We start from the raw sequence: 20,908 nt of genomic DNA on the forward strand, positions 1-20,908 counted from the left end.
GTACACTTTCAGGAAAGGACAGAGAAGGTCAAGTCACTACCATTGTGCCTTGTCTTGAGAGAAAGGCAGAGCCCTTGTCTCTTGCTTGACAAGCTTATGAGTGTGGTAACAAAGTCGGTGGATCACATTTTATTTTGTTTTTTTCAAGACAGGGTCTTACTCTATCCCATGCTGACCTGGAATTTATTATGTAATCTCAGAGTGGCCTTGAACTCACAGCAATCCTCCTACCTCTGCCTCCCAAGTTATGGGATTTAAGGTGTGTGCCACCACGCCTGGTCACATTTTAGAAACTTAGCTCTGGCATGGCAACGACCAGGATTTGGTCCAGAAGGCCATTGATCCACTCACATATCACAGAGCTTGCTGTCTGCATGAGTTTTGATAGTTTCTTTCTAAAGTTGCATGTGTTCAACTTTTAATTAACTAGCCCCATGATATAGTTTGCAGGCACTTATCATTAAATGGTTGTAAGGAGAATGGGGAATTAGAATAACATGTAGAGAAAGAAAGTAAGTTTCTTTTTAAGAGTTTCTCCTCTTGACCCTCTTGCTTTTCCCCTAGGCTTGGTGCTGCCGCCCCACCAAAGGCAAACTTCATTGAAGCTGACAAGTATTTCCTTCCATTCGAACTGGCTTGCCAGTCCAAGTCCCCCCGGGTGGTCAGCACATCCCTCGACTGCTTACAGGTACCTCCTTAAACTCAGCAGTGTGAAAGGGTTCCTGCTCCTCCGTGCTGCAAATACTGCTTAGTTTGTGATGGCTCTGGGTGCTGAGATGCCCTCAGAGGTGGTGGGGAAAGGAGTACTTCAGACCTGTCCATTGTGGAGGAGACTATCATGAAGGAAGAGGGGTCTGAGCTCCTTTGCTAAAATAAACATTTTCCTCACAGAAGTGCTTTTAGTAGGTCTCTTGTATGTGTACTTTTCTAAATGAGACTTCCAGCATTAATTGTAGGATTGATTCTTGTGGGCATGAGCATTTTTCTTTTTTCAAGTTTTTAATTTTATTTATTTGAGAGAGGGAGAGAGGTAAAGGGGGGAGGCGATGGGTGCTCCAGGACCTTCAGCCACTGTAAGCAAACTCCAGGCCTGTGTGCCACCATGTGCATCTGGCTTATGTGGGTCCTGGGGAATTGAACCTGGGTTCTTTGGCTTCATAGGCAAATGCCTTAACCACTAAGCCATCTCTCCAGCCCAAATTACATTTTCAACCCTCTTTTTTCTTCTTTTTATTAATAATAAATTGTTCCCAGTTTATCTTTATATATTTTTAAATTTTTTGTTTATTTTTATTTATTTATTTGAGAGCGACAGAGAAAGAGGCAGATAGAGAGAGAATGGGCATGCCAGGGCCTCCAGCCACTGCAAACGAACTCCAGACACATGTGCCACCTTGTGCATCTGGCTTACATGGGTCCTGGGGAATTGAGCCATGAACCCGGTCCTTAGGCTCCACAGACAAGTGCTTAACCAGTAAGCCATCTCTCCAGCCCAGGTCTTTGTATTTTTTTTTTCATTTTTCTATTTTATTACATCAGTTTATATGATTCATAACTTACTAGAACCTGAAGGGGAAAAAAAGCTAACTATACACTGGAGAATTTTACCAAACCAGGGGTTCTTCTAGGGTCTAACTTGCCCTAATGAGCCATTGGACATTTTTCTTGCGCTCGTCCCAATCATTTTGCAATACAGTTACTGTAATGATGAATAAAGACAGTCAGAAAAACTTTTAATCCCAACTCAGGAGGCAGAGGTAGGAGGATCACCATGAATTTGAGGCCACCCTGAGTCTACATAGTGAATTCCAGGTCAGCTTGGGCTACTGCAAGGCCTTACCTCAAAATATATATATATACATATATGTGTGTGTGTGTGTGTGTGTATGTATGTATATATATGAAAAAAATATATTCAGCAGTAAAGATATATATATATATATATATATATATATATATATATATATATATATATATATATATATGAAAAAAAATGCTAAGGTGTTTTCAGAGAACAGGCTGATATCCTGCTGGAGAGGAAAATGAGGAAGCCAGAGAGCCTGCAAGAAGGCATTGATACCCTCCAACCTGGCCCTGGTGTGGGAGGGAGGGGGATATCTGGCTGCGGCACAGTCCACGAGGGCCACTGGGAATTCCAAGCCACACTTATTTCCTTTTAACATTTTTTTTTTTTTTGGTTTTTCGAGGTAGGGTCTCACTCTAGCCCAGGATGACCTGGAATTTACTACAGAGTCTCATGGTGGCCTCAAACTCACAGTCATCCTTCTACCTCTGCCTCCTGAGAACTAGGATTAAAGATGTGTACCACCACACCCAGCCTAGTCTTTTAGTTGATGTCATCATCTTTTCCTCCTATTACAAGGGTCTTGGGTAGGTAGTATTAGGCACAGTGAGGTCATGGATATCAAGGACATTTTGTGACTGGAAGAGTGCATTGTAAACAGTCCTATCCTTCCTTTGGCTGTTAGGTTCTTTCTGCCACCTCTTCTGCAATGGACCCTGAGCCTTGGAAGGTGTGATAGAGATGTTTAAGTGCTGAGCACTCCTCTGTCACTTCTTCTCAGCACTATGCTGCCTTTTGGGTCATCCCAGTGGTCACTGCCAACTGAAAAGAGATGCTTCTCTAACCAAAAGTGAGAGTAGCATTAATATATGGGTATAAATATTAAGAGAAGTGCTTACAGGGCAGTTTGGTGAGCATAATACATGCATTTAGCCAGACAGCAGCAGGCTGTATACCCATAGGTCTCATGACCTCCCCCATCACAGACTTTTAGTTAGGTTTTCAGTACCAGGCATGTATTCTCTTCTGTGGAGCAGGCCTCCAGTCCAATTAGAGAGCAATTAGTTTCCCCTAAGACAGACAAGCCACTGTTGTACCTGTTGGGTCATATGGCCTGGCTGACCAAACTTAAGGCTTGCAGTGTCCACTGTTGTTTTTCACTACTGATGACTTCTCTTTCCTATGGAGCTGCATACAGCACAGCTTTTTCCAGCTTTCTGACAGCTAGTTTACAGGAAGGAGGTTTTCACCTCAGCTATAGCTTGATTTCTCAGTGAACTTGCAGCCGAAGTGTGTGGAGTCTTTAGCAATAGGGTCTCACCATCTAGTCCTAGTGGGAAACCAAGAGCCTCAGCAATGGCCTATAATGGTTTGGAAGCATCAGAGACCTCCCTAGCCAACAGCTCACTTGAAGGTATCCTATCCCTAACACTGGAATTTTTCTAGTAGCAGTCTGTGGCTTCTGGGTATGCCATTATACAAAAAGTAGGTTTCAATATGGCTTACTCATACCATCTTAATTTTTGATTAACCTTCTCCCAACCCTTCCTTTACTCAGTCTCTTCCCGTGACCTCACGTAGGCCATTAGTAATCTGTTCATCTACTCACGTATATATGATACCATCTCTTAAGTCCTTCTTTGTCCTCTCTCCCTTACAGCCCCTTTTTAGCTTATTGGCCTCTGCTACCAATTTTTACTCAAACTCACATATAAGTCTAAACATTTGTGGCTAGGATCCATATATGAGAGAGAACATGTGATATTTGGCTTTCTGGTCCTGGGTTACCTCACTTACTACAATCCTTTCCAGATCCATCCATGTCCCTGAAAATTTCATTTTTCTTTACTGCTGAATAGAACTACATTGTAAAAGTGTACCATACCTTCATTATCCACTCATCAGTTGAGGGACATCTAGGCTAGTTCCATTTCCTAGCTATTGTGAATAGAGCAGCAGTAAACATGGATGTGCAAGTATCTCTAAGGTAGTGAGAGGAGTCCTTAGGCTATATGCCTAAGAGTGGTATTGCTGGGTCATAGGGTAAATCTAATTTTAGCTGTCTCAGGAATCTCTATACTGATATCCACAATGGCTGGGCCAGTTTACATTCCCACCAACAGTGTAGAAACCTTTATCTTCATCCTCACCAGCATTTATTGTTGTTTGTTTTCTTGAGATAGCCATTCTGACAGGAGTGAAGTAGAATCTCAAAGTAGTTTTAATTTGCATTTCCCTGATGGCTAAGGGTGTAGAACATCTTTTTTTTAGGTGTTTATATGCCATCTGTATTTCTTCTTCTGAGAACTCTCAATTTAGTTCCATAACCCATTTTTTAATTGGGTTGTTTGATTTCTGATTTAGTTTTTATTTTTTTAGTTCTTTTTCTATCCTGGATATTCATCCTCTGTCAGATATATAGCTGGCAAAGATTTTCTCCCATTCTGTAGGAAGCCTCTTTGTTCTATTTACAGTTTCCTTTGTTGCACAAAAGCTTTTTTTAATTTTAGGAGGTCCCAGTGGTTGATCAGTGGTTTTATTTCCTGAGCAACTGGGATTATATTCAGAAAGTCATTGCCTATGCCAGTATATTGAAGGGTTTCTCCTTCTTTTTCTTCTAATAGTTTCAGAGTTTCGGGTCTGATATTAAGGTCTTTGATACATTTGGACTTGATTCTTGCTCATGGAGATAGAGGGTCTGTTTCCATCTTTCTACATATAGATATATAGTTTTCTCAACACCATTAGTTAAAGAAGCTATCTTTTCTCCAGTGAATATTTTTGGCATTTCTTTGAGAAAATTAGATGGCTATAACTGCCTAGGTGTACATCTGGATCCTCTATTCTGTACCATTGATCTACATGTCTGTTTTTGTGTCAGTAACATGTTGTTTCTGTTACTGTGGCTCGGTATTATAGGTTAAAATCAGGTATGGTGATACCACCAGCCTTATTTTTTTAAATTTATTTATTTGAGACAGAGAAAGAGAGAGAGAGAATGGGTGTGCCAGGGCCTCCAGCCACTGCAAATGAACTTCAGATACATGCACCACTATATGCATCTGGCTTATGTGGGACCTGGAGAATTGAACTGGGATCCTTAGGCTTTGCAGGCAAGCGACTTAACCACTAAGCCATATTTTTGTTGCTCAAAATTGTTTTGGCTCTTTGAGGTTATTTGTGCTTCCAAATGAATTTTAGGATTGCTTTTTCTGTTTCTGTGAAGAATGCCATTGGAATTTTGATAGGATTGCATTAAATGTACCAATTGCTTTTAGTAATATTGACATTTTCACAATGTTGGTTCTTCCAGTTCAAGAGCATGGGATGTCTTTCCATTTCCTAGTGTTTTCTGTAATTTCTTTCTTGAATGTTTTAGTTTTCATTGTAGATGTTTCACTTCCTTGGTTAGGTTTATTTCAAGGTACTTTTTATATTTATTTATTTTTGAGGTAATTGTGAATGGGAAGGATTCCTGATTTCATCCCCAGCGTGTTTGTTTTTAGTATATAAGAAGGCTACTGATTTCTGTGTGTTTATTTATATCCTGCTACATTGCTAAAAGTGTATGTCAACTTTAACAGTTTGCTGGTCGAAGCTTCAGGGTCCTTTATATATAGGATCATATCATCTGCAAATAATGATAATTTGATCTCTTCCTTTCCAATTGTATCCCTTTTATGAGTGTCTCTTGCCTTATTGCTATAGTTGAGACATCTAGTACTATATTAAATGAAAATGGGGACAGTGGACACCCTTGTCTTGTTCCTGATTTTAGTGGAAAAGCTTCAAGTTTTTCCCCATTTAACATTATGTTGGCTGTAGGTTTGTCATAAATAACCTTTATTATGTTGTGATATGTTCCTTCTATTCCCAGTTACTTTATGCCTTTTACCATGAAGGGATGTTGGATTTTGTTGAATGCCTTTTCTGTATCTGTTGAAATGATCATGTGATTTTTGACTTTCAGTTCATTTATATAGTATATTACATTTATTGATTTGCATATGTTGAACCATTCCTGCATCTTTGGGATAGAGCCTACTTGGTTGGGATGAGTAATCTTTCTGATATATTGTATTCTGTTCTCCAATATTCTGTTCAGAATTTTTGCATCTATGTTCGTGAGGGAGATTGGTCTGTAATTTTCTTTTTTTGTTCTGCCTTTGTCTAGTTTTGGTATCAGGGTGATCCTGGCTTTGTAGAAGGAGTTTGGTAGGATTCTTTCCCCTTCTGTTTTATGGAAAAGTTTGAGAAGCATTGTTGTTAGTTCTTCTGTGAAGATCTGATAAAATTCACCATTGAATCCTTCTGGACCTGGACCTTTTTTAGTTGGGAATTTTTTTTTTTTATAACTGCCTCATCTCCATACTTGTTATATGTTTATTTAAATGGTTTATCTCATTTTGATTTAATTTTGGTAGGTCATAGGAAATTTAGGAAATCTAAGCCAGGCATGGTGGCACATGCCTTTAATCCCAGCACTCTGGAGGCAGAGGTAGGAGGATCACCCTGAGTTTGAGGCTACCCTGAGACTCCATACTGAGCTCTAGGTCATCCTGGGCTAGAGTGAGACTCTACCTCGAAAAACAAACAAAAAATTAAAATTAAAAAATTTAGGAAATCATCCATTTCTTTCATATTTTGAAATTTAGTATGTCCCTATGATTTTTTTGAATTTCTTTGGTATCTGTTGTGATAGTACCTTTTTCATCTCTAATTTTATTAATTTGTGTCTCTTCTCTCTTTCTTTTGGTCAGATTTGCTAAGGGTTTATCAATCTTGTTTATCCTTTCAAAGAACCAACTCTTTGTTTCATTAATACTTTGTTGGTTTTTTTTTTTTTTAAGTTTCTGTTGTATCAGTTTCTGCCCTTATCTTTATTATTTCTTCCCGCTTACTGAGTTTTGGTTTGCCTTGTTCTCTTTTTCCAAGGCCTGAAGGTAAAGTGTTAAATTGTTTATTTGCGACCTTTCTTATTTCTTTTTTAAAAAATTTTTTTGTTCACTTATTTATTTATTTACTTGAGAGCAACAGACACAGAGAGAAAGACAGATAGAGAGAATGGGAGCGCCAGGGCTTCCAGCCACTGCAAACGAACTCCAGACACAAGCGCCCCCTTGTGCATCTGGCTTACGTGGGTCCTGGGGAATTGAGCCTTGAACTGGGGTCCTTAGGCTTCACAGGCAAGTGCTTAACTGCTAAGCCATCTCTCCAACCCTCTTATCTCATAATATAGGCACGTAAAGCTATAAAATTTCTTCTTAGGACTGCCTTCATTGTGTCCCAAAGATTTGGGTATGTTGTGTTATCATTATCATTTGATTCTATGAATTTTGAATTTCCTTTTTGATTTCTTCAATAACCCATTCATCATTCAATAGTGTACTATTTAGTTTCCATGATTTTGTGTATGCTCTGTAGTTTTTCTTGTTGCTGATTTGTAGTTTAATCCCATTGTGATCAAATAGAGTACAAGGAATTATTTCAACTTTCTTGTGTTTAAGATTTGCTTTGTGTCCTAATTTATGGTGTGTTTTAGAGAATATTCCATGTGCTGCTGAAAAGAATATGTATTTTCTAGCATTTTGATGAAATGTTCTATAGATATGTCATCATTTAATCCATATGTCTCTCCATTTATCTTTTGCCAGGATAACATGTGGATTGATGAGAGTGGGGTATTGAAGTCACCACTATAATTGTGCTAGGTGGTACCTGTGACCTTAAGTCTAATAGTGTGTGTTTGATGAAATTGAGAGCCTTCATGTTAGGTACATATATGTTAAGAATTGTAATGTCTTCCTGTTGAATTGCTTCTTTAATCAATATAAAGTGACCTTTATTTTTCCTCAGTAGTGTTGGTTTGAAGTCTATCCTGTCAGGATAGTGACACCTGCTTGTTGGCTAGGCTCATTTACTTAAAATACCATTTTCCATCCTTTTACCCTAAGAGAATATCTGTCTTTTATGGAGAGGTGAGTTTCTTGGAGGCAACAAAGAGAAGGATCCTGCCTTTTATAATAATTTTTTTAAATTTTTTTATTTATTTATTTGAGAGCGACAGACACAGAGAGAAAGACAGATAGAGGGAGAGAGAGAGAATGGGCGCGCCAGGGCTTCCAGCCTCTGCAAACGAACTCCAGATGCGTGCGCCCCCTTGTGCATCTGGTTAACGTGGGACCTGGGGAACCGAGCCTCGAACCGGGGTCCTTAGGCTTCACAGGCAAGCGCTTAACCGCTAAGCCATCTCTCCAGCCCGGATCCTGCCTTTTAATCCAGTCTTCAAGTCTGTGTTTTTTGGTTGGGGCATTGAGGTCATTGATATTAAGAGTTAATTACTGAGCCGGGCGTGGTGGCACATACCTTTAATCCCAGCACTCGGGAGGCAGAGGTAGGAGAATTGATGTGAGTTCAAGGCCACCCTGAGACTACATAGTGAATTCCAGGTCAGCCTGAGAGCTAGAGTGAGACCCTACCTCAAAAAACAGAAAGGGGGGTGCTGAAGGGTTGGCTTAGTGGTTAAGGCATTTGCCTGAAAAGCCAAAGGATCCAGGTTTGATTCCCCACAACCCATGTTAAGCCAGATACTCAAGGGGGTGCATGTGTCTGGAGTTCGTTTGCAGTGGCTAGAGGCCCTGGCGCGCCCATTCTCTCTCTGTCTCTCTCCCCCCCCTTCTCTGTCAAATAAATAAATAAATAAAATATTTTTAAAAGAGTTATTATTAAAAGGTATGTATTAAATCTTGCCATTTTTATTTTTCCTTTACTCTTTTTTTAAAAAAAAATACACTACTTATTTATTTGAGAGAAAGAAAGAGGGAGAGAGAGAATAGGTGCGCCAGGGCTTCCAGCCACTGCAAATGAACTCCAGACACAAGCACCCCCTTGTGCATCTAGCTTATGTGGGCCCTGGGAAATCAAACTGGGATCCTTTGGCTTTGGAAGGCAAATGCCTTAACCACTAAGCCATCTCTCCAGTCTTCCTTTACTGTCTTGTATTAACTGTTATTTGAGTATGGTTTATTTTTTCCAGTTTTCCTCATCTTTCCTTTCTCTTCAGTTTGAAGGATCCCTTCAAGTATTTTTTTTGTAGAGCTGGCTTAGTAGCCATACATTCCTTTAGCCTGTTTTTGTTGTGGAATGTTCTTTATTTCTGTCAACTTGGATGGATAGCTTTGCTCAATAAAGTAATCGTGGTTGACAGTTGTTATCTTCCAGAACTTGGAATACATCATTCTAAGCCCTTCTGGGTTTTATTTATTTATTTGACAGAGAGGGAAAGAGAGAGAATGGGCACACCAGGGCCTTCAGTCACTGCTAACGAACTCCAGATGCATGTGCCCCCTTGTGCATCTGGCTAATGTGGGTGTTGGGGAATCGAACCTGGGTCCTTTGGCTTTGCAAACCTTAACCGCTAAGCCATCCTCCAGGCCCCTTCTGGGTTTTAAAATTTGTGTTGCATAATCTCCTGTTATCCTGATGATCTTGCCTTTATATGTGACTTGATGTTTCTCTCTAATTGCATTCAATATATTTTCTTTGGTTTGTGTGTTTAGTAGTTTAATTACGATATAGCAAGGAGAGGGTCTTTTCTTGTTTTGTCTGTTTGGTGTTGTAAAGGCTTCTTGTATCTGCATTGGCATCTCTTTCCCTATATGGGGGAAATTTTCTGCTACGATTTTGTGAAAACACCTACTATGTCTTTGGAGTGAATTTTTTCTCCTACTAGATCCTGAATTCTTATGTTAGAGCTTTTGTTCATAGTGTCCTAGATGTCTTGAAATTCCCAGTTATACCTTCCTATTAGTTTGTCTTCCTCTTTGTTGGACTCTATTAGATCTTCCACCTTGTCTCCTACTTTAAATATTCTGTCCTCTCCTTCTTCCGTTCTATTAGTGAGACTTTCTATAGAGGGTTTTTTTTTTTAATTTGACTTACTGTGTTTTTAATTTCTAGTATTTCTAATTGGTTTTTCTTCAGTAGTTCTATTTCATCACTCATGCCTTGTATTGACCCCTTATTTCATTCAGTTGGTTTTCTATGTTCTCCTTCATGCATTTGTTTTCTTCTTTGATTTCTTTGAACATAGTTATAATCATTCTTTTGAAATTTTTGTCAGGAATTTCATCTAAATCAATCTCACTGGACGTCATTTCTGATGGATTTATAATTTTTGGTGGAATTATATTGTCTTGATTTTTTGCATTTCTTGTACTATAATATAGAGAGTTTTGCATCTTGAATTAATTTGATGCTTGGGTTTTCTAATTATCTGTAGTATTCTTAGACATGTAAATTTGATATTATATATCTTCAGGGTAGGAGCTTGTGCCACATGTGACCCTTTTATTATTCCCAGAATAACAACAGAAGCGATTGTACATGTTGGATTTGCCTGCTATGTAAGTTTCTAGTAAGCTTAGTGAAGCAGAATATATGCAAATTCTAAAATTCAACTGAGCAATATACATACTCAGTCAAAACCAGAGCAGGGTATTTGTGTAAGAGTGAGGATTAAAACAAACAGATATCTAACAAAGTCAAAGTCCCTATGGGTGTGTGTTGTCCCCTTTCCTTTATCTTGCAAACTGGGAGGCTGAGATTTCTGGTCTGTAAAAGGAGTCCAGGTCAGCCTGGGGCCAAGTGAGACCCTGCCCCCAAGACTAACAGAAGAAAAAGACAAAGGCATTGTAAATCAGGAAGCAATAAAAGACAACCCCACAATACAGCTTATTTAAAGATGGGCTTGATTCCCCAGAACCCACATAAGCCAGATGCACAAGTTGGCACATGCATCTGGACTTCGTTTGCAGTGGCTGGAGGCCCTGGCATGCCTATTCTGTCTCTACCTATCTGCCTCTTTCTCTGTCACTCTCAAATAAACAAATAAATAATAACAAATATTTTTTTAAATGTTTATTATTTTATTTGTTTGAGAGAGAGAGAAAGAGGCAGAGAGATTGGGTGCACCAGGGCCTTCAGCTGCTGCAAATGATTCTCAGACACATGTGCCATCTTGTATATCTGGCTTATGTGGGTCCTGGGGAATTGAACCTTGTTCCTTTGGCTTTGCAGACAAGCGTCTTAACCACTAAGCCATATCTCCAGCCCAGGACATTTATTCTTGATTTCAGTGGGCAACGCACATCAGTGGAAAAGTTTTAAATCTGTTGAAGAGATCCACAACTTACTAGTACTTTCTAGAACAGGAAACCATTGTTATGCCAAGACCCCTGACCAGGAGCCAAGTCACCCAGCCACTCAGGAGTCACTCAGAGAACCACCACAGAAGCTGCGACACTCGAATGAAAAAGCAACAGGTTTCTCTATTGCAAGCCTAGGCCTGGGCTCTGTCCCCACAGTCCAGCACAGCGGCAGTGAGGGAGAGAGCCCCTTTCTTTTGGGAGAAGGGGTTCATATAGGAATTTGAACAAAGAAGTAGGGGATAGATACATGATTGGTTGATTTAAACAGTTCTAATTGGCTTGGGGTTTCAGCGGGCAAAGTTGGGGGCAGGAGCTAGGGGCACTTCAGGCAGATGAAGTCATCTCCATTGTCTTTAAAGTGGAGAGTCCTCAGTTTCTTATCTAAGCAGGTGGTTGGAGGCCGGAGGGTCCCTCCCCCCGCCCCCGCCCCCCCCCCCCCAGTGGCGTGTTTCTGCAATGTCCTTGAAGTGGAGATTCCTCAGCAACATTAGGGGGAAAGGCAGCAATTAAACAAGCAAAGTTTACAGAAGCAAAAGGTCAGCACATTGGCCAGCTAGTTCTCTAAGTCAGGCCTGGGCTTTTTTTTTTTTTTTACTTAAAATGGTTATATTTGGTCTCTCACCATTAGTAGATTCTCTGACAATTACTAAGAGAGCTATATTGAAAAGGTATATAAATCCTCATGCCTCACATTTCTTTTTCCTTTTTTTAAAATCTGTGTGTATACATTTATGTGGACATGCCCATGAGTGTCAGCACTGGTGCATGCACACATGCGCGTGCACACACACACACACACACACACACACAGATACACACACTACATTGGGTATGTAGAAGTCAGAGGACAACTTTTGGGTCAGTCCTCCAGCATTCTGCCTCGTTTGAGGTGGGGTCTATCTCTCGGGATCTCTCTCTGCTCTTTGCTGTGCCCACCACGAACTTCTGGGAAGTTCTCCTGTCTCTGCCTCTGTCTCACTGTCAGCATTAGCATGTTGGGATTACAGAAGCCCACACCTCCCCAGCTTCTTCCATGGGGTCTGGGGATTGAACTTGGGTACTACAGCTTGAGCAGTGAACACTTTATCCACTGAGCCATTTCCCCAGCCCCAGCCCCAGTCCTGCTTCTCTTGAGAAAGAGCGCTGTTATTAACTGGTCCTGTCTGCTATGACTCAGGACTACCAAGTGACGGAATGTGTCACATTGTTGGCATCCCAAGTCTGATATTTACTTTGTTAATCTCTTGATATATATACTTGAGAATCACTGACAGTGTTTCACAGAGGCAGTTTTTCCAAATGAAGACCATTTTCCTCCTGCAAAAGGAGTCTGTACAGATTGTCCTACATGAAGCATCTACTGAGCCAAGAACTCTGAAATGGCAGCTAAGTCCTATTTCTGTCCTAAAATATTTGATGCTCTGAATGTTTTCTGAGGAAATTTGCCTTTCATGTAATTTTAGTTGTTTTCTCTCCATGAGGAGATTTTGCTTGGGAGCTTGTGCCAACGGCTAACACAGTGGTGTCCTGAGAGCAGTAGCCTAACTTTCTCTGGGCGCTCAGCCCTGGCCAAGGGCTTCATCACCATCACCATGGTTAAGTTTCATGGCAGCCCTCTGAAGTACCTCTTCTCACCCTCGTTTTAGAGTCAAGGGAACTGAGGCTTAGAGAACAAAGTGATTGTACCCATCTGTGGTCACCTGACCAAGAAGTGATGAAATTGGGTGGGTATCTAGGACTTCCTGACCCCACATTTACATTCTTCCTCAGGGGTTCCTAGCTGTGGACCATAAACCCAATCTGGTGTACTGTCTGCTTTTGCAGTAGTTTATGGTCTTGGTCAGCTTGGGCAACTGTGGTTCAACTGCTGACATGTCACACATTTATTTCCCATAGCTCTGCAGGGTGGCAGGTCCAAGATCAAGGTCCCATCTGCTTTGGTTCCTGTTGCGGACTGTCATTCTCACTGTGCCCACATATATTCGAGAGAGCAAGCTAGCTCTGGTCTTTCCTTATGGAGCACAAGTGTGGCAGTGAGGACCCCACCGTCACGGCCTGAGTCTAATCCAACCTCTTAATTATCACACTGGTCATTGGGATTTCGGCATGTAGATTTGAGTGGAGACACACTTTTGGTCCATAGCAACAGAGCCATTCATGAATTCATCTGTCTAAGGCTACTTTGCTGCCCTGGGTTGAGTTGTTGGCAGTGGAGACCCAAGAGCCAAAATGGCCCTTTGTGGAAAGATTGCCAGCCCTTGGTCTTAACTGTACCCTGTGGAAACAGAAAGTCTATCTGTGGAACTGTGCAGATGTGTGTGTGGTTTTAAATGAAAATGTTGGTGTCCTACTTTACTTAAGCCCACTGTGAGCCTTGAGGCTTATGGTGTGTGGTGGGTCTTTAGAATGGCATTCTGCAAAATTTACTAAGTACACCAGGGTTTCCTTGTTTAGTATGAGAAAAATGTGTCACCATTTCATGACATTAGAAAGTAGGTGAGTGCTCCCTGGACTAAAGAAAGAAGGCACCTCCCCTTGGTAGCTGCCTTACTAAGCCTGTTTGACTGGAATTTCCTGGAGCAGGTGAGGAAAATCCTGTCTTGAAAATGTTTAGGGGTACAGTCTAGTTTTGGCAGATTTGAAACCAGCTACAGTGTCACCCACACTGGGCCTTGCCATTCATGTATCTTGGAGAGGTGAGGGGCTCAGACCCTTTCTACATGTCCTCTCCCCCTTCTGTAAATTGTGCCCTCTGTAGAAACTCTTCTCCAGTCTGCTGTGCACACGTGCAGGTTCTTGTGTACAGCGGGCCGGGGAGGGCTTTGTATTTCCTCGCCCCCCACCCAGGCCAGAGCCAGCTTGTGCAAGCGCCTTAAGCTAGGTGTGCGGTCGTGGTCCAGGCCCTGAGAAGGGGGGGGGGGAACAGGAGGAGATGGAGGGATGGGGTCAGTTTTGGCTTTGGACCCTCTTTGCCCCTCCCCAAGAATATAAATATGAGAAGCAGGATATGTTTTTAAAAACTTTTTATTGACAGTTTCCATAGGCATAGACAATAAACCATGAAAATTCTCACTCACACCCCTTACCCTTACCCCAATCCATTCTCCAATGAATCCCTTTTTCTTTCCAATTAGCCTCTCTTCTATTTTGATGTCATCATTTATTTCTCCTATTATGAAGGTCTTATTTAGATAGTGTCAGGCACTGTGAAGTAAAGAATATCAAGGCCATTTTGTGTCTGGAAGAGTATATTGTAAACAGTAACAGTCCTGTCCTTCCTCTGGCTCTTACTTTTTCTTTCTTTCTTTTTTTTTTTTTTTTTTTTGAGGCATGCCCAGCAGGCTGTTGTTTTTTTTTTAATATATATTTTATTTATTTATTTGAGAGAGGGAGAGAAAGAGAGGGATAGAATGGGCACACCAGGGCCTCCAGCCACTGTAATCAAACTCCAACACCTGTGACCCCTGTGCACTTACGTGACATTGTGCACTTGCATCACTATGCATCTGACTTACATGGGACCTGGAGAGTTGAACATGAGTCCTTAGGCAAGCACCTTAACCACTAAGCCATCCCTCCATCCTGGCTCTTACATTCTTTCTGCTACCTCTTCCTCTGTGGATCCTGAACATTGGTGGTTGTAATAAAGATGTCTAAGTGCTGAACACTTCACTGTCACTTCTCAGCACTATGTTGACTTTTTTTTTCTGTTTTGTTTTTCAAGGTAGGGTCTCACTATAGCCCAGGATGACCTGAAATTCACCATGTAGTCTCAGGGTGGCCTCAAACTCACAGCAGTTCTCTTACCTCTGCCCCCTGAGTACTGGGATTAAATGTGTGTACCACCACATCCAACTTTTTGTGGTGACTTTAAAATTTTTCCTGTTCTTTTATTTGCAAGCAGAAAGAGAGAGAAAAGGAGAAAGGGAGGGAGGGAGAATGGGCATGCCGTGGCCTCCAGCCACTGCAAACAAACTCTAGGTGCCTGGGTGCCTGTGCTATTGTGTATTTGGCTTTTCATAGGTACTAAGTAATTGAACCCGGGTTGTGAGGCTTTGCAGGCTAGGGCCTTAACTGCTGAGCCATCTCTCCAGCCTGTATGGTGCTGTCTGAAAAGGGATTTTTTTTTTTTTTTTTGGTTTTTCGAGGTAGGGTCTCACTGTAGCCCAGGCTGACCTGGAATTCACTATGGAGTCTCAGGGTGGCCTCGAACTCAAGGCAATCCTCCTACCTCTGCCTCCCGAGTTCTGGGATTAAAGGTGTGCGCCACCACACCCGGCTTAAGAGAAATTTCTATATCCAAAAGTGAGAGCAGCATTCATTAATATATGGGCATAAACATAAACATAAAAAGAAATGCTTACAGGGCAGTTTAATGGACATAATATATGCATTTAGCCAGGCAACAGCACTCATTACTCCTCTAGGGCTTATGACCTTCCACCCATAGCTTTTCAGTACCAGGCATATTTTCCCTCCTGTGGGACAGTCTCCAGTCTAATCAGGGAGCAGTTGGTTTCTCCCATAACAGGCATACCACTATTGTACCAGTTGGCACATTGGCCTGGCTGGCCAGCTATAAGTCTTTTATAGTCCACTGCTGATTAAGACCATCAGTGACTTCTGTCTCCCAAAAGGCTACATGCTGCATGGCTCTTTCCAGTCAATGGGGAGCAGGCTTCCAGCTCAGCTTCAGCTTGATTTTTCAGTGACCTGAAGCTCAAGTATGTGGAGTCTTCAGCAGTAGGTTCTTACTATCTAGTTCTGGTGGGAAACCAAGAGCCTTGGTTGTAATGTTTTGGGGGAATCAGGGTCCTCCCTGGCCAACAACTCACTGGAAGGTATCCCATCCCTGGCACTGAAATTTTTCTAATAATCTGTGGCTTCTGGACACACTATGACCCACATCCATAGGATTCTTCCACCCATTCTCATTCTCTCCCCCCCCCCCAACATATATAGTATTGGCTAGCAAAGAAGTAGGTTTCAAGATGGACTTGGTGGCACATGCCTTTAATTCCAGCACTTGGGAGGCAGAGAGGTAGAAGGATTGCCATGAGTTTGAAGTCACCCTGAGACTCCATAGTGAATTTCAGGTCAGCCTGAGCTAGAGTGAGACCCTACCTTGAAAAAGCAAAACAAAACAAGAAAAAAGTAGGTTTCCCTGTGACTTATTCATAACATCTTACCCTTCCATTCCAGCCCTAGTAGCCGGCTCCTTACTTATGTACCCACTGTACCCTCCCCTCAAGTCCTCCCTCTCCTCCTCTCCTCACAGCCCCTTTCCTGCTTCCTGGCCTCAACTGCAGACTTTTACTGCAACTCACATACAAATCTAAACATTTGTAGCTAGGATTCACATATGAGAGAGAACATGTGGCATTTGACTTCTGGGACTGGGTAACCTCACTTCCTATAAACCTTCCTAGGATCTGTCTTCTTCACTGCATTCTAGTGCCAGGGGTAGTGTCTGGATCAGAGAGGTGAGAAAGCTGAGCAGGAAGACCCACGGATGCAGGAGCTCTGCTTTCTTCTGGTTTTGCCTGCACAGAAGGGGGTAAAAATGTACTCAACCCCTGTACCAGTTGGGGTAATAACCCTTCCATAGAAGGTGAATACTTCCAGTCCGTTCTTTAAATATCAGTCATTCTCCCACATGTTTGCAGCATCATCATTGTTGGGTTATAAAGAGGTTAGCTTTCTTCTTTATTTTTTGATTTTGGTTTTTCAGAGTCTCATTCTAGCCCAAGCTGACCTGGAAATCACCCTGTCATCCCAGGTTGTCCTTGAACTCACAGTGGTCCTCCTACCTCTGTCTCCCTTGCTGGGATTGAAGATGTTTGCCACAACACCCACCTTTTCTTCTTCTTCTTTTTTTAAAGGTCTTTCTGCCAGGTTTGGTAGCTCATGCTTTTAAGAGGCTGAGGCAGAAGTGTCTACGTTAATTCAAGGCCAGCCTGTGCTACAGGGTAAAACCCTGTCTCAGTGACCCCTTACCCCAAAAGGTTTTGCCGTGTACTCCAGGCTCACCTCACCCTCACAGTCCTCTTGCCTTGGCCTCTTGGGTTCTGGGATTATAGGCATGAGCCACCATACCCTTCTGGAAGCTAGTTTTCTTTAACTTGATGCTGGGATAGAACCCTGGGCCTATAAAAACTGAGCACATATTCTACCACAGAGCCACATCCTGGTCCCTAGGAACCTGCTCAACAGTTACAGTTTTGGAGTTCAAAGATCAAAGTGTTTGTGACAGACCTGAGCCCAATGTCAGAAGCGCTAGAACTTAAGAGTTGGTCCACCAGCAGCCTGCCCCACCCTCTCAGGAGCCTGCCCAACAGTGGCAGGTGCAGATGGGGCAAGTGCCTGTGGACTGACAAGTCCACCTCCACCTGGTGTCCCAGAGTTGGGCTTGAGCAGCAGAGAGGGAGCAGCAGCTGTAGCAGCCTGGCATCTCCACTCCCAGCCACTCTTTTCATCTGTTCATGCTTATTGATGTCAGTTTAGTAGCTAACAGAGAAGACAAGCAGTGAGAAAGGTGCATGCCTCTGCAGGGTCGCCTGTCTTCTTGCTGTGGTGGCATTGGCCTTGTGGGTAATCTCAGGAATGTGTGTCTGCCTTATGTCAGAGGCAAGAAGGTAACCACTCAGACACCCAATCGGATACAGAAAGAGCAGCACTTTGAAGTCTACCTACTCACTGGAAGCAGAGAATGCCTCAGAAGTTTCGTGCTCATTATCTGGTCAACCTTTAGAACAACCCAGACAGTTGGGAGAAAAATAGTTTCCTGAGCTCCACCCCATTATTTCTGGTTCACTAGATCTGGGTTGAGGTCCAGGAGCCTGCACTTGTAATGAGCTTCCTGAGGTGATTCTGAATCTTAGCGAGGCTTAGAACTAATTCATCTTGACCTTAGCGGTCCCTCTGTCTCTTGGATTTGCCATGCAAAGGCCCAGGTTATAGATAAGGTGGCACAGACACATGCTGTGTCTATTACCAGATGAAGGAAAAGCAACCATGTCTCTTCAGTGGCACACGTTTGATAATGTAGGCAAAGATGCAGTTACTGTTTTTACTTTAAGTTTTGATATGGAAAATATACTGGTATGATTCAGTACTCCAGAAAAATGAAAATAATTTCATCTCTGTCCATGACTTAGTTTTTCTTCCCTCAAATAAAACATGTCATCATTAGTTTATTAGGTATCTTAACACAAAAAAAATAATTTAGCCAGGAATGGTGGCACACACCTTTAATCCTAGCACTCGGAAGGCAGAGGCAGGAGGATTGTTTGAGTTCAAGGCCACCTTGAGACTATATAATAAATTCCAGGTCAGGGCTAGAGTGAGACCCTACCTCAAAGAACAAACAAACAAACAAAAATCTAACAAACCATATTTTTTAAAAACGCTTTATTGGGAGGTAGTGAACACACGGGTAATTTATCAATGTGTGTACTTCAGTGGTTTTTAGTATATTGGCACTTGGGCAGTCATGACCACAGTCTAACCAGACCATTTTTAGTACCTCAGAGACTCTGAAATCATTAGCAGTCACTTCTGTTGACCCTTCAGCCACTTTCACCAGACTCTAGGTCACCACTAGTTTACTTTCTGCTTTTCCTAAGTATGGGTCTAATCCCTCTGTTTTTTGAATAAATGATCATGTGCTGGGCTATGTTTAGTGCCTTGCTGTTGGCATGAGACCCTGCAACACCATCACCAGGATCTTTTGCTGCCAGGAGATAGGAGAAAGGCTGCATTCACCAAGAGCTGTGTCTGCCTGGCTTCTGGTGGCAGCTGCCTCCATATAAACCAGTAGTTAAAGGTCCTGCTTCCTACCTGTCTTTTGTTGTCATGGGCAGCCTTTGCTCTGGCAGGGCAGAACTTCTAACCTCTGCCTTTTCTGTCTTTAGAAGCTCATCGCTTATGGCCACATCACCGGCAATGCCCCCGACAGTGGCGCCCCTGGGAAGCGGCTGATCGACAGGATTGTTGAAACCATTTGCAATTGTTTTCAGGGCCCTCAGACGGATGAAGGGGTTCAGTTACAAATAATTAAGGTATTTTTGCTTGTTTTTCTATTCTGGATTTGAAATTTGGACACTCCTTATTCTCTTTGGCAGTCTGGATTTTTAATTCACCATGGGTAGTTGTCTCAGGCGGGACAGAAGATTTATAATCACTTGATCTTTTAAGTGCCAGAATTTATTAGCATGGAACAAGACAAGAAGAGTAGGACCAGGTATATTTTTCAGGTAAATGGCTCCACTAATAACATTAAATCTTATAAATTCCACTGGCTTGAAATCCTCTAGTGTTTCCCTTTGAAACTCTGGGTTCCATCTGCCATTCCTCAGTAGGTCTTCATCTGTACTCTGAGCACCTGAACTTGCCTGTCCTGTTGTCCATCTTCCTGTTTCCCTGCTTCCAGGGTGTGGGGGTTGTTTGGTACCACCTGCTTGTCGGGGAATGGCAGAACAGCTTTAGCCAGCTCTCCAGATTGTAGATCCCAGGTACCTCAGCTCTGGGGAATGGTTTCACATCAGCTGCACCCTAGAGGGAACTGGAAACCCCACTGCCCATTGAACCAGCATGGATACCTTGTGATTCATGTAGGAGTATTTTTCTTCCTGAGGGAAGTGTTCATAATTTTTATTCTAAGTTTTTTCAGTCAACATTAACATTCAGAAATTTGAGGGCTGTTTTTTAGATAAGCCAATAGAACACCTGCTTCAACACAGCATGTTCACTTCAAATGATTTGCATTGTAGGGAGTTAGTAATCTTTTTTAAAACTCACATCAGGGCTGGAGAGATGGCTTAGCGGTTAAGCACTTGCCTGTGAAGCCTAACGACCCCAGTTCGAGGCTCGGTTCCCCAGGTCCCACGTTAGCCAGATGCACAAGGGGGGCGCACGCGTCTGGAGTTCGTTTGCAGAGGCTGGAAGCCCTGGCGCGCCCATTCTCTCTCTCCCTCTATCTGTCTTTCTCTCTGTGTCTGTCGCTCTCAAATAAATAAATAAAATTAAAAAAAAAGAAACTCACATCATAGGCACACATGTTTAATCCCAGCATTTAGGAGGAAGAGGTAGGAGGATCGCTGTGAGTTTGAGGCCAGCCTTGAACTACAGAGTGAGATCCAGGTTAGCCTTGTGTAGTAGTCAGTCTCACATCATTGAGATGAACTTTCATATCAGGCACAGTTATGGAGGAAGGGATACTTATTGGAGCTTATAGATCCAGGGGACGTTCCATAATAGCAGAAGCAGCTGGCCCATTTTCATAGATCCAAGCAGAGAGAGAAAAGCCACAAGCCAAATACCCAAAAGCCACACCACACAGCACACTTAGGAATTCCAGGCAAAGCTTGGGTACTTTGTATATCTTTAGACTGGAGTTCCAAATCTACCCCCACAACTTAGGGCTGGAACCTAGGAACTACCCACAGTGGCATCCAGCTAGGTGGCTGCAGATCTAAATTACAAACATTAATAAAATCCTGAATATACTGGGGGCCATCCATTTAAACTACCGTACTTTGGCTACCCTACCTTGAAAAAACAAAACACACAAAAACCTTCACATCAGTGGTAAGTTGACTCTTGGCTCTAATTGTCCAGTTGAGTTTGCAAGGCCCTCTTATTATTATTTTATTTTTGAGAGGGATACAGAGAGAGATAGAAAGGTGCAGAGAGAGAAAATGGATATGCCAGGGCCTTCAGTCACTGCAAAGAAATTCCAGATGCATGTGCCCCCCCCCTTGTGCACATGTGTGACATTGCATACGTGCATCACTGTGTGAATGGCTACATGGGACCTGGAGATTCAAACGTGTTCTTAGGCTTCACAGGCAAGCACCTTAACTGCTAAGCCATCTCTCCAGCCCACAAAGCTATG

At 42.4% G+C, this 20,908-nt stretch overlaps 1 protein-coding gene across 2 annotated transcripts in view; it reads left to right on the top strand.

Moving 5' to 3' along the window:
• Arfgef2 (ADP ribosylation factor guanine nucleotide exchange factor 2) overlaps positions 1-20,908 on the top strand; it is a 113,173-nt gene that overhangs the window by 14,195 nt on the left and 78,070 nt on the right. For both annotated transcript variants that reach the window (XM_045155851.1, XM_045155852.1), the window contains exons 3-4: positions 565-688; positions 18,927-19,073. In XM_045155851.1, coding sequence (XP_045011786.1) covers positions 565-688; positions 18,927-19,073 — 271 coding nt within the window. The remainder of the gene's footprint in view (positions 1-564; positions 689-18,926; positions 19,074-20,908) is intronic.

This window comes from Jaculus jaculus, chromosome 8, assembly GCF_020740685.1.
Source record: "Jaculus jaculus isolate mJacJac1 chromosome 8, mJacJac1.mat.Y.cur, whole genome shotgun sequence".
Lineage (NCBI taxonomy): Eukaryota > Metazoa > Chordata > Mammalia > Rodentia > Dipodidae > Jaculus > Jaculus jaculus.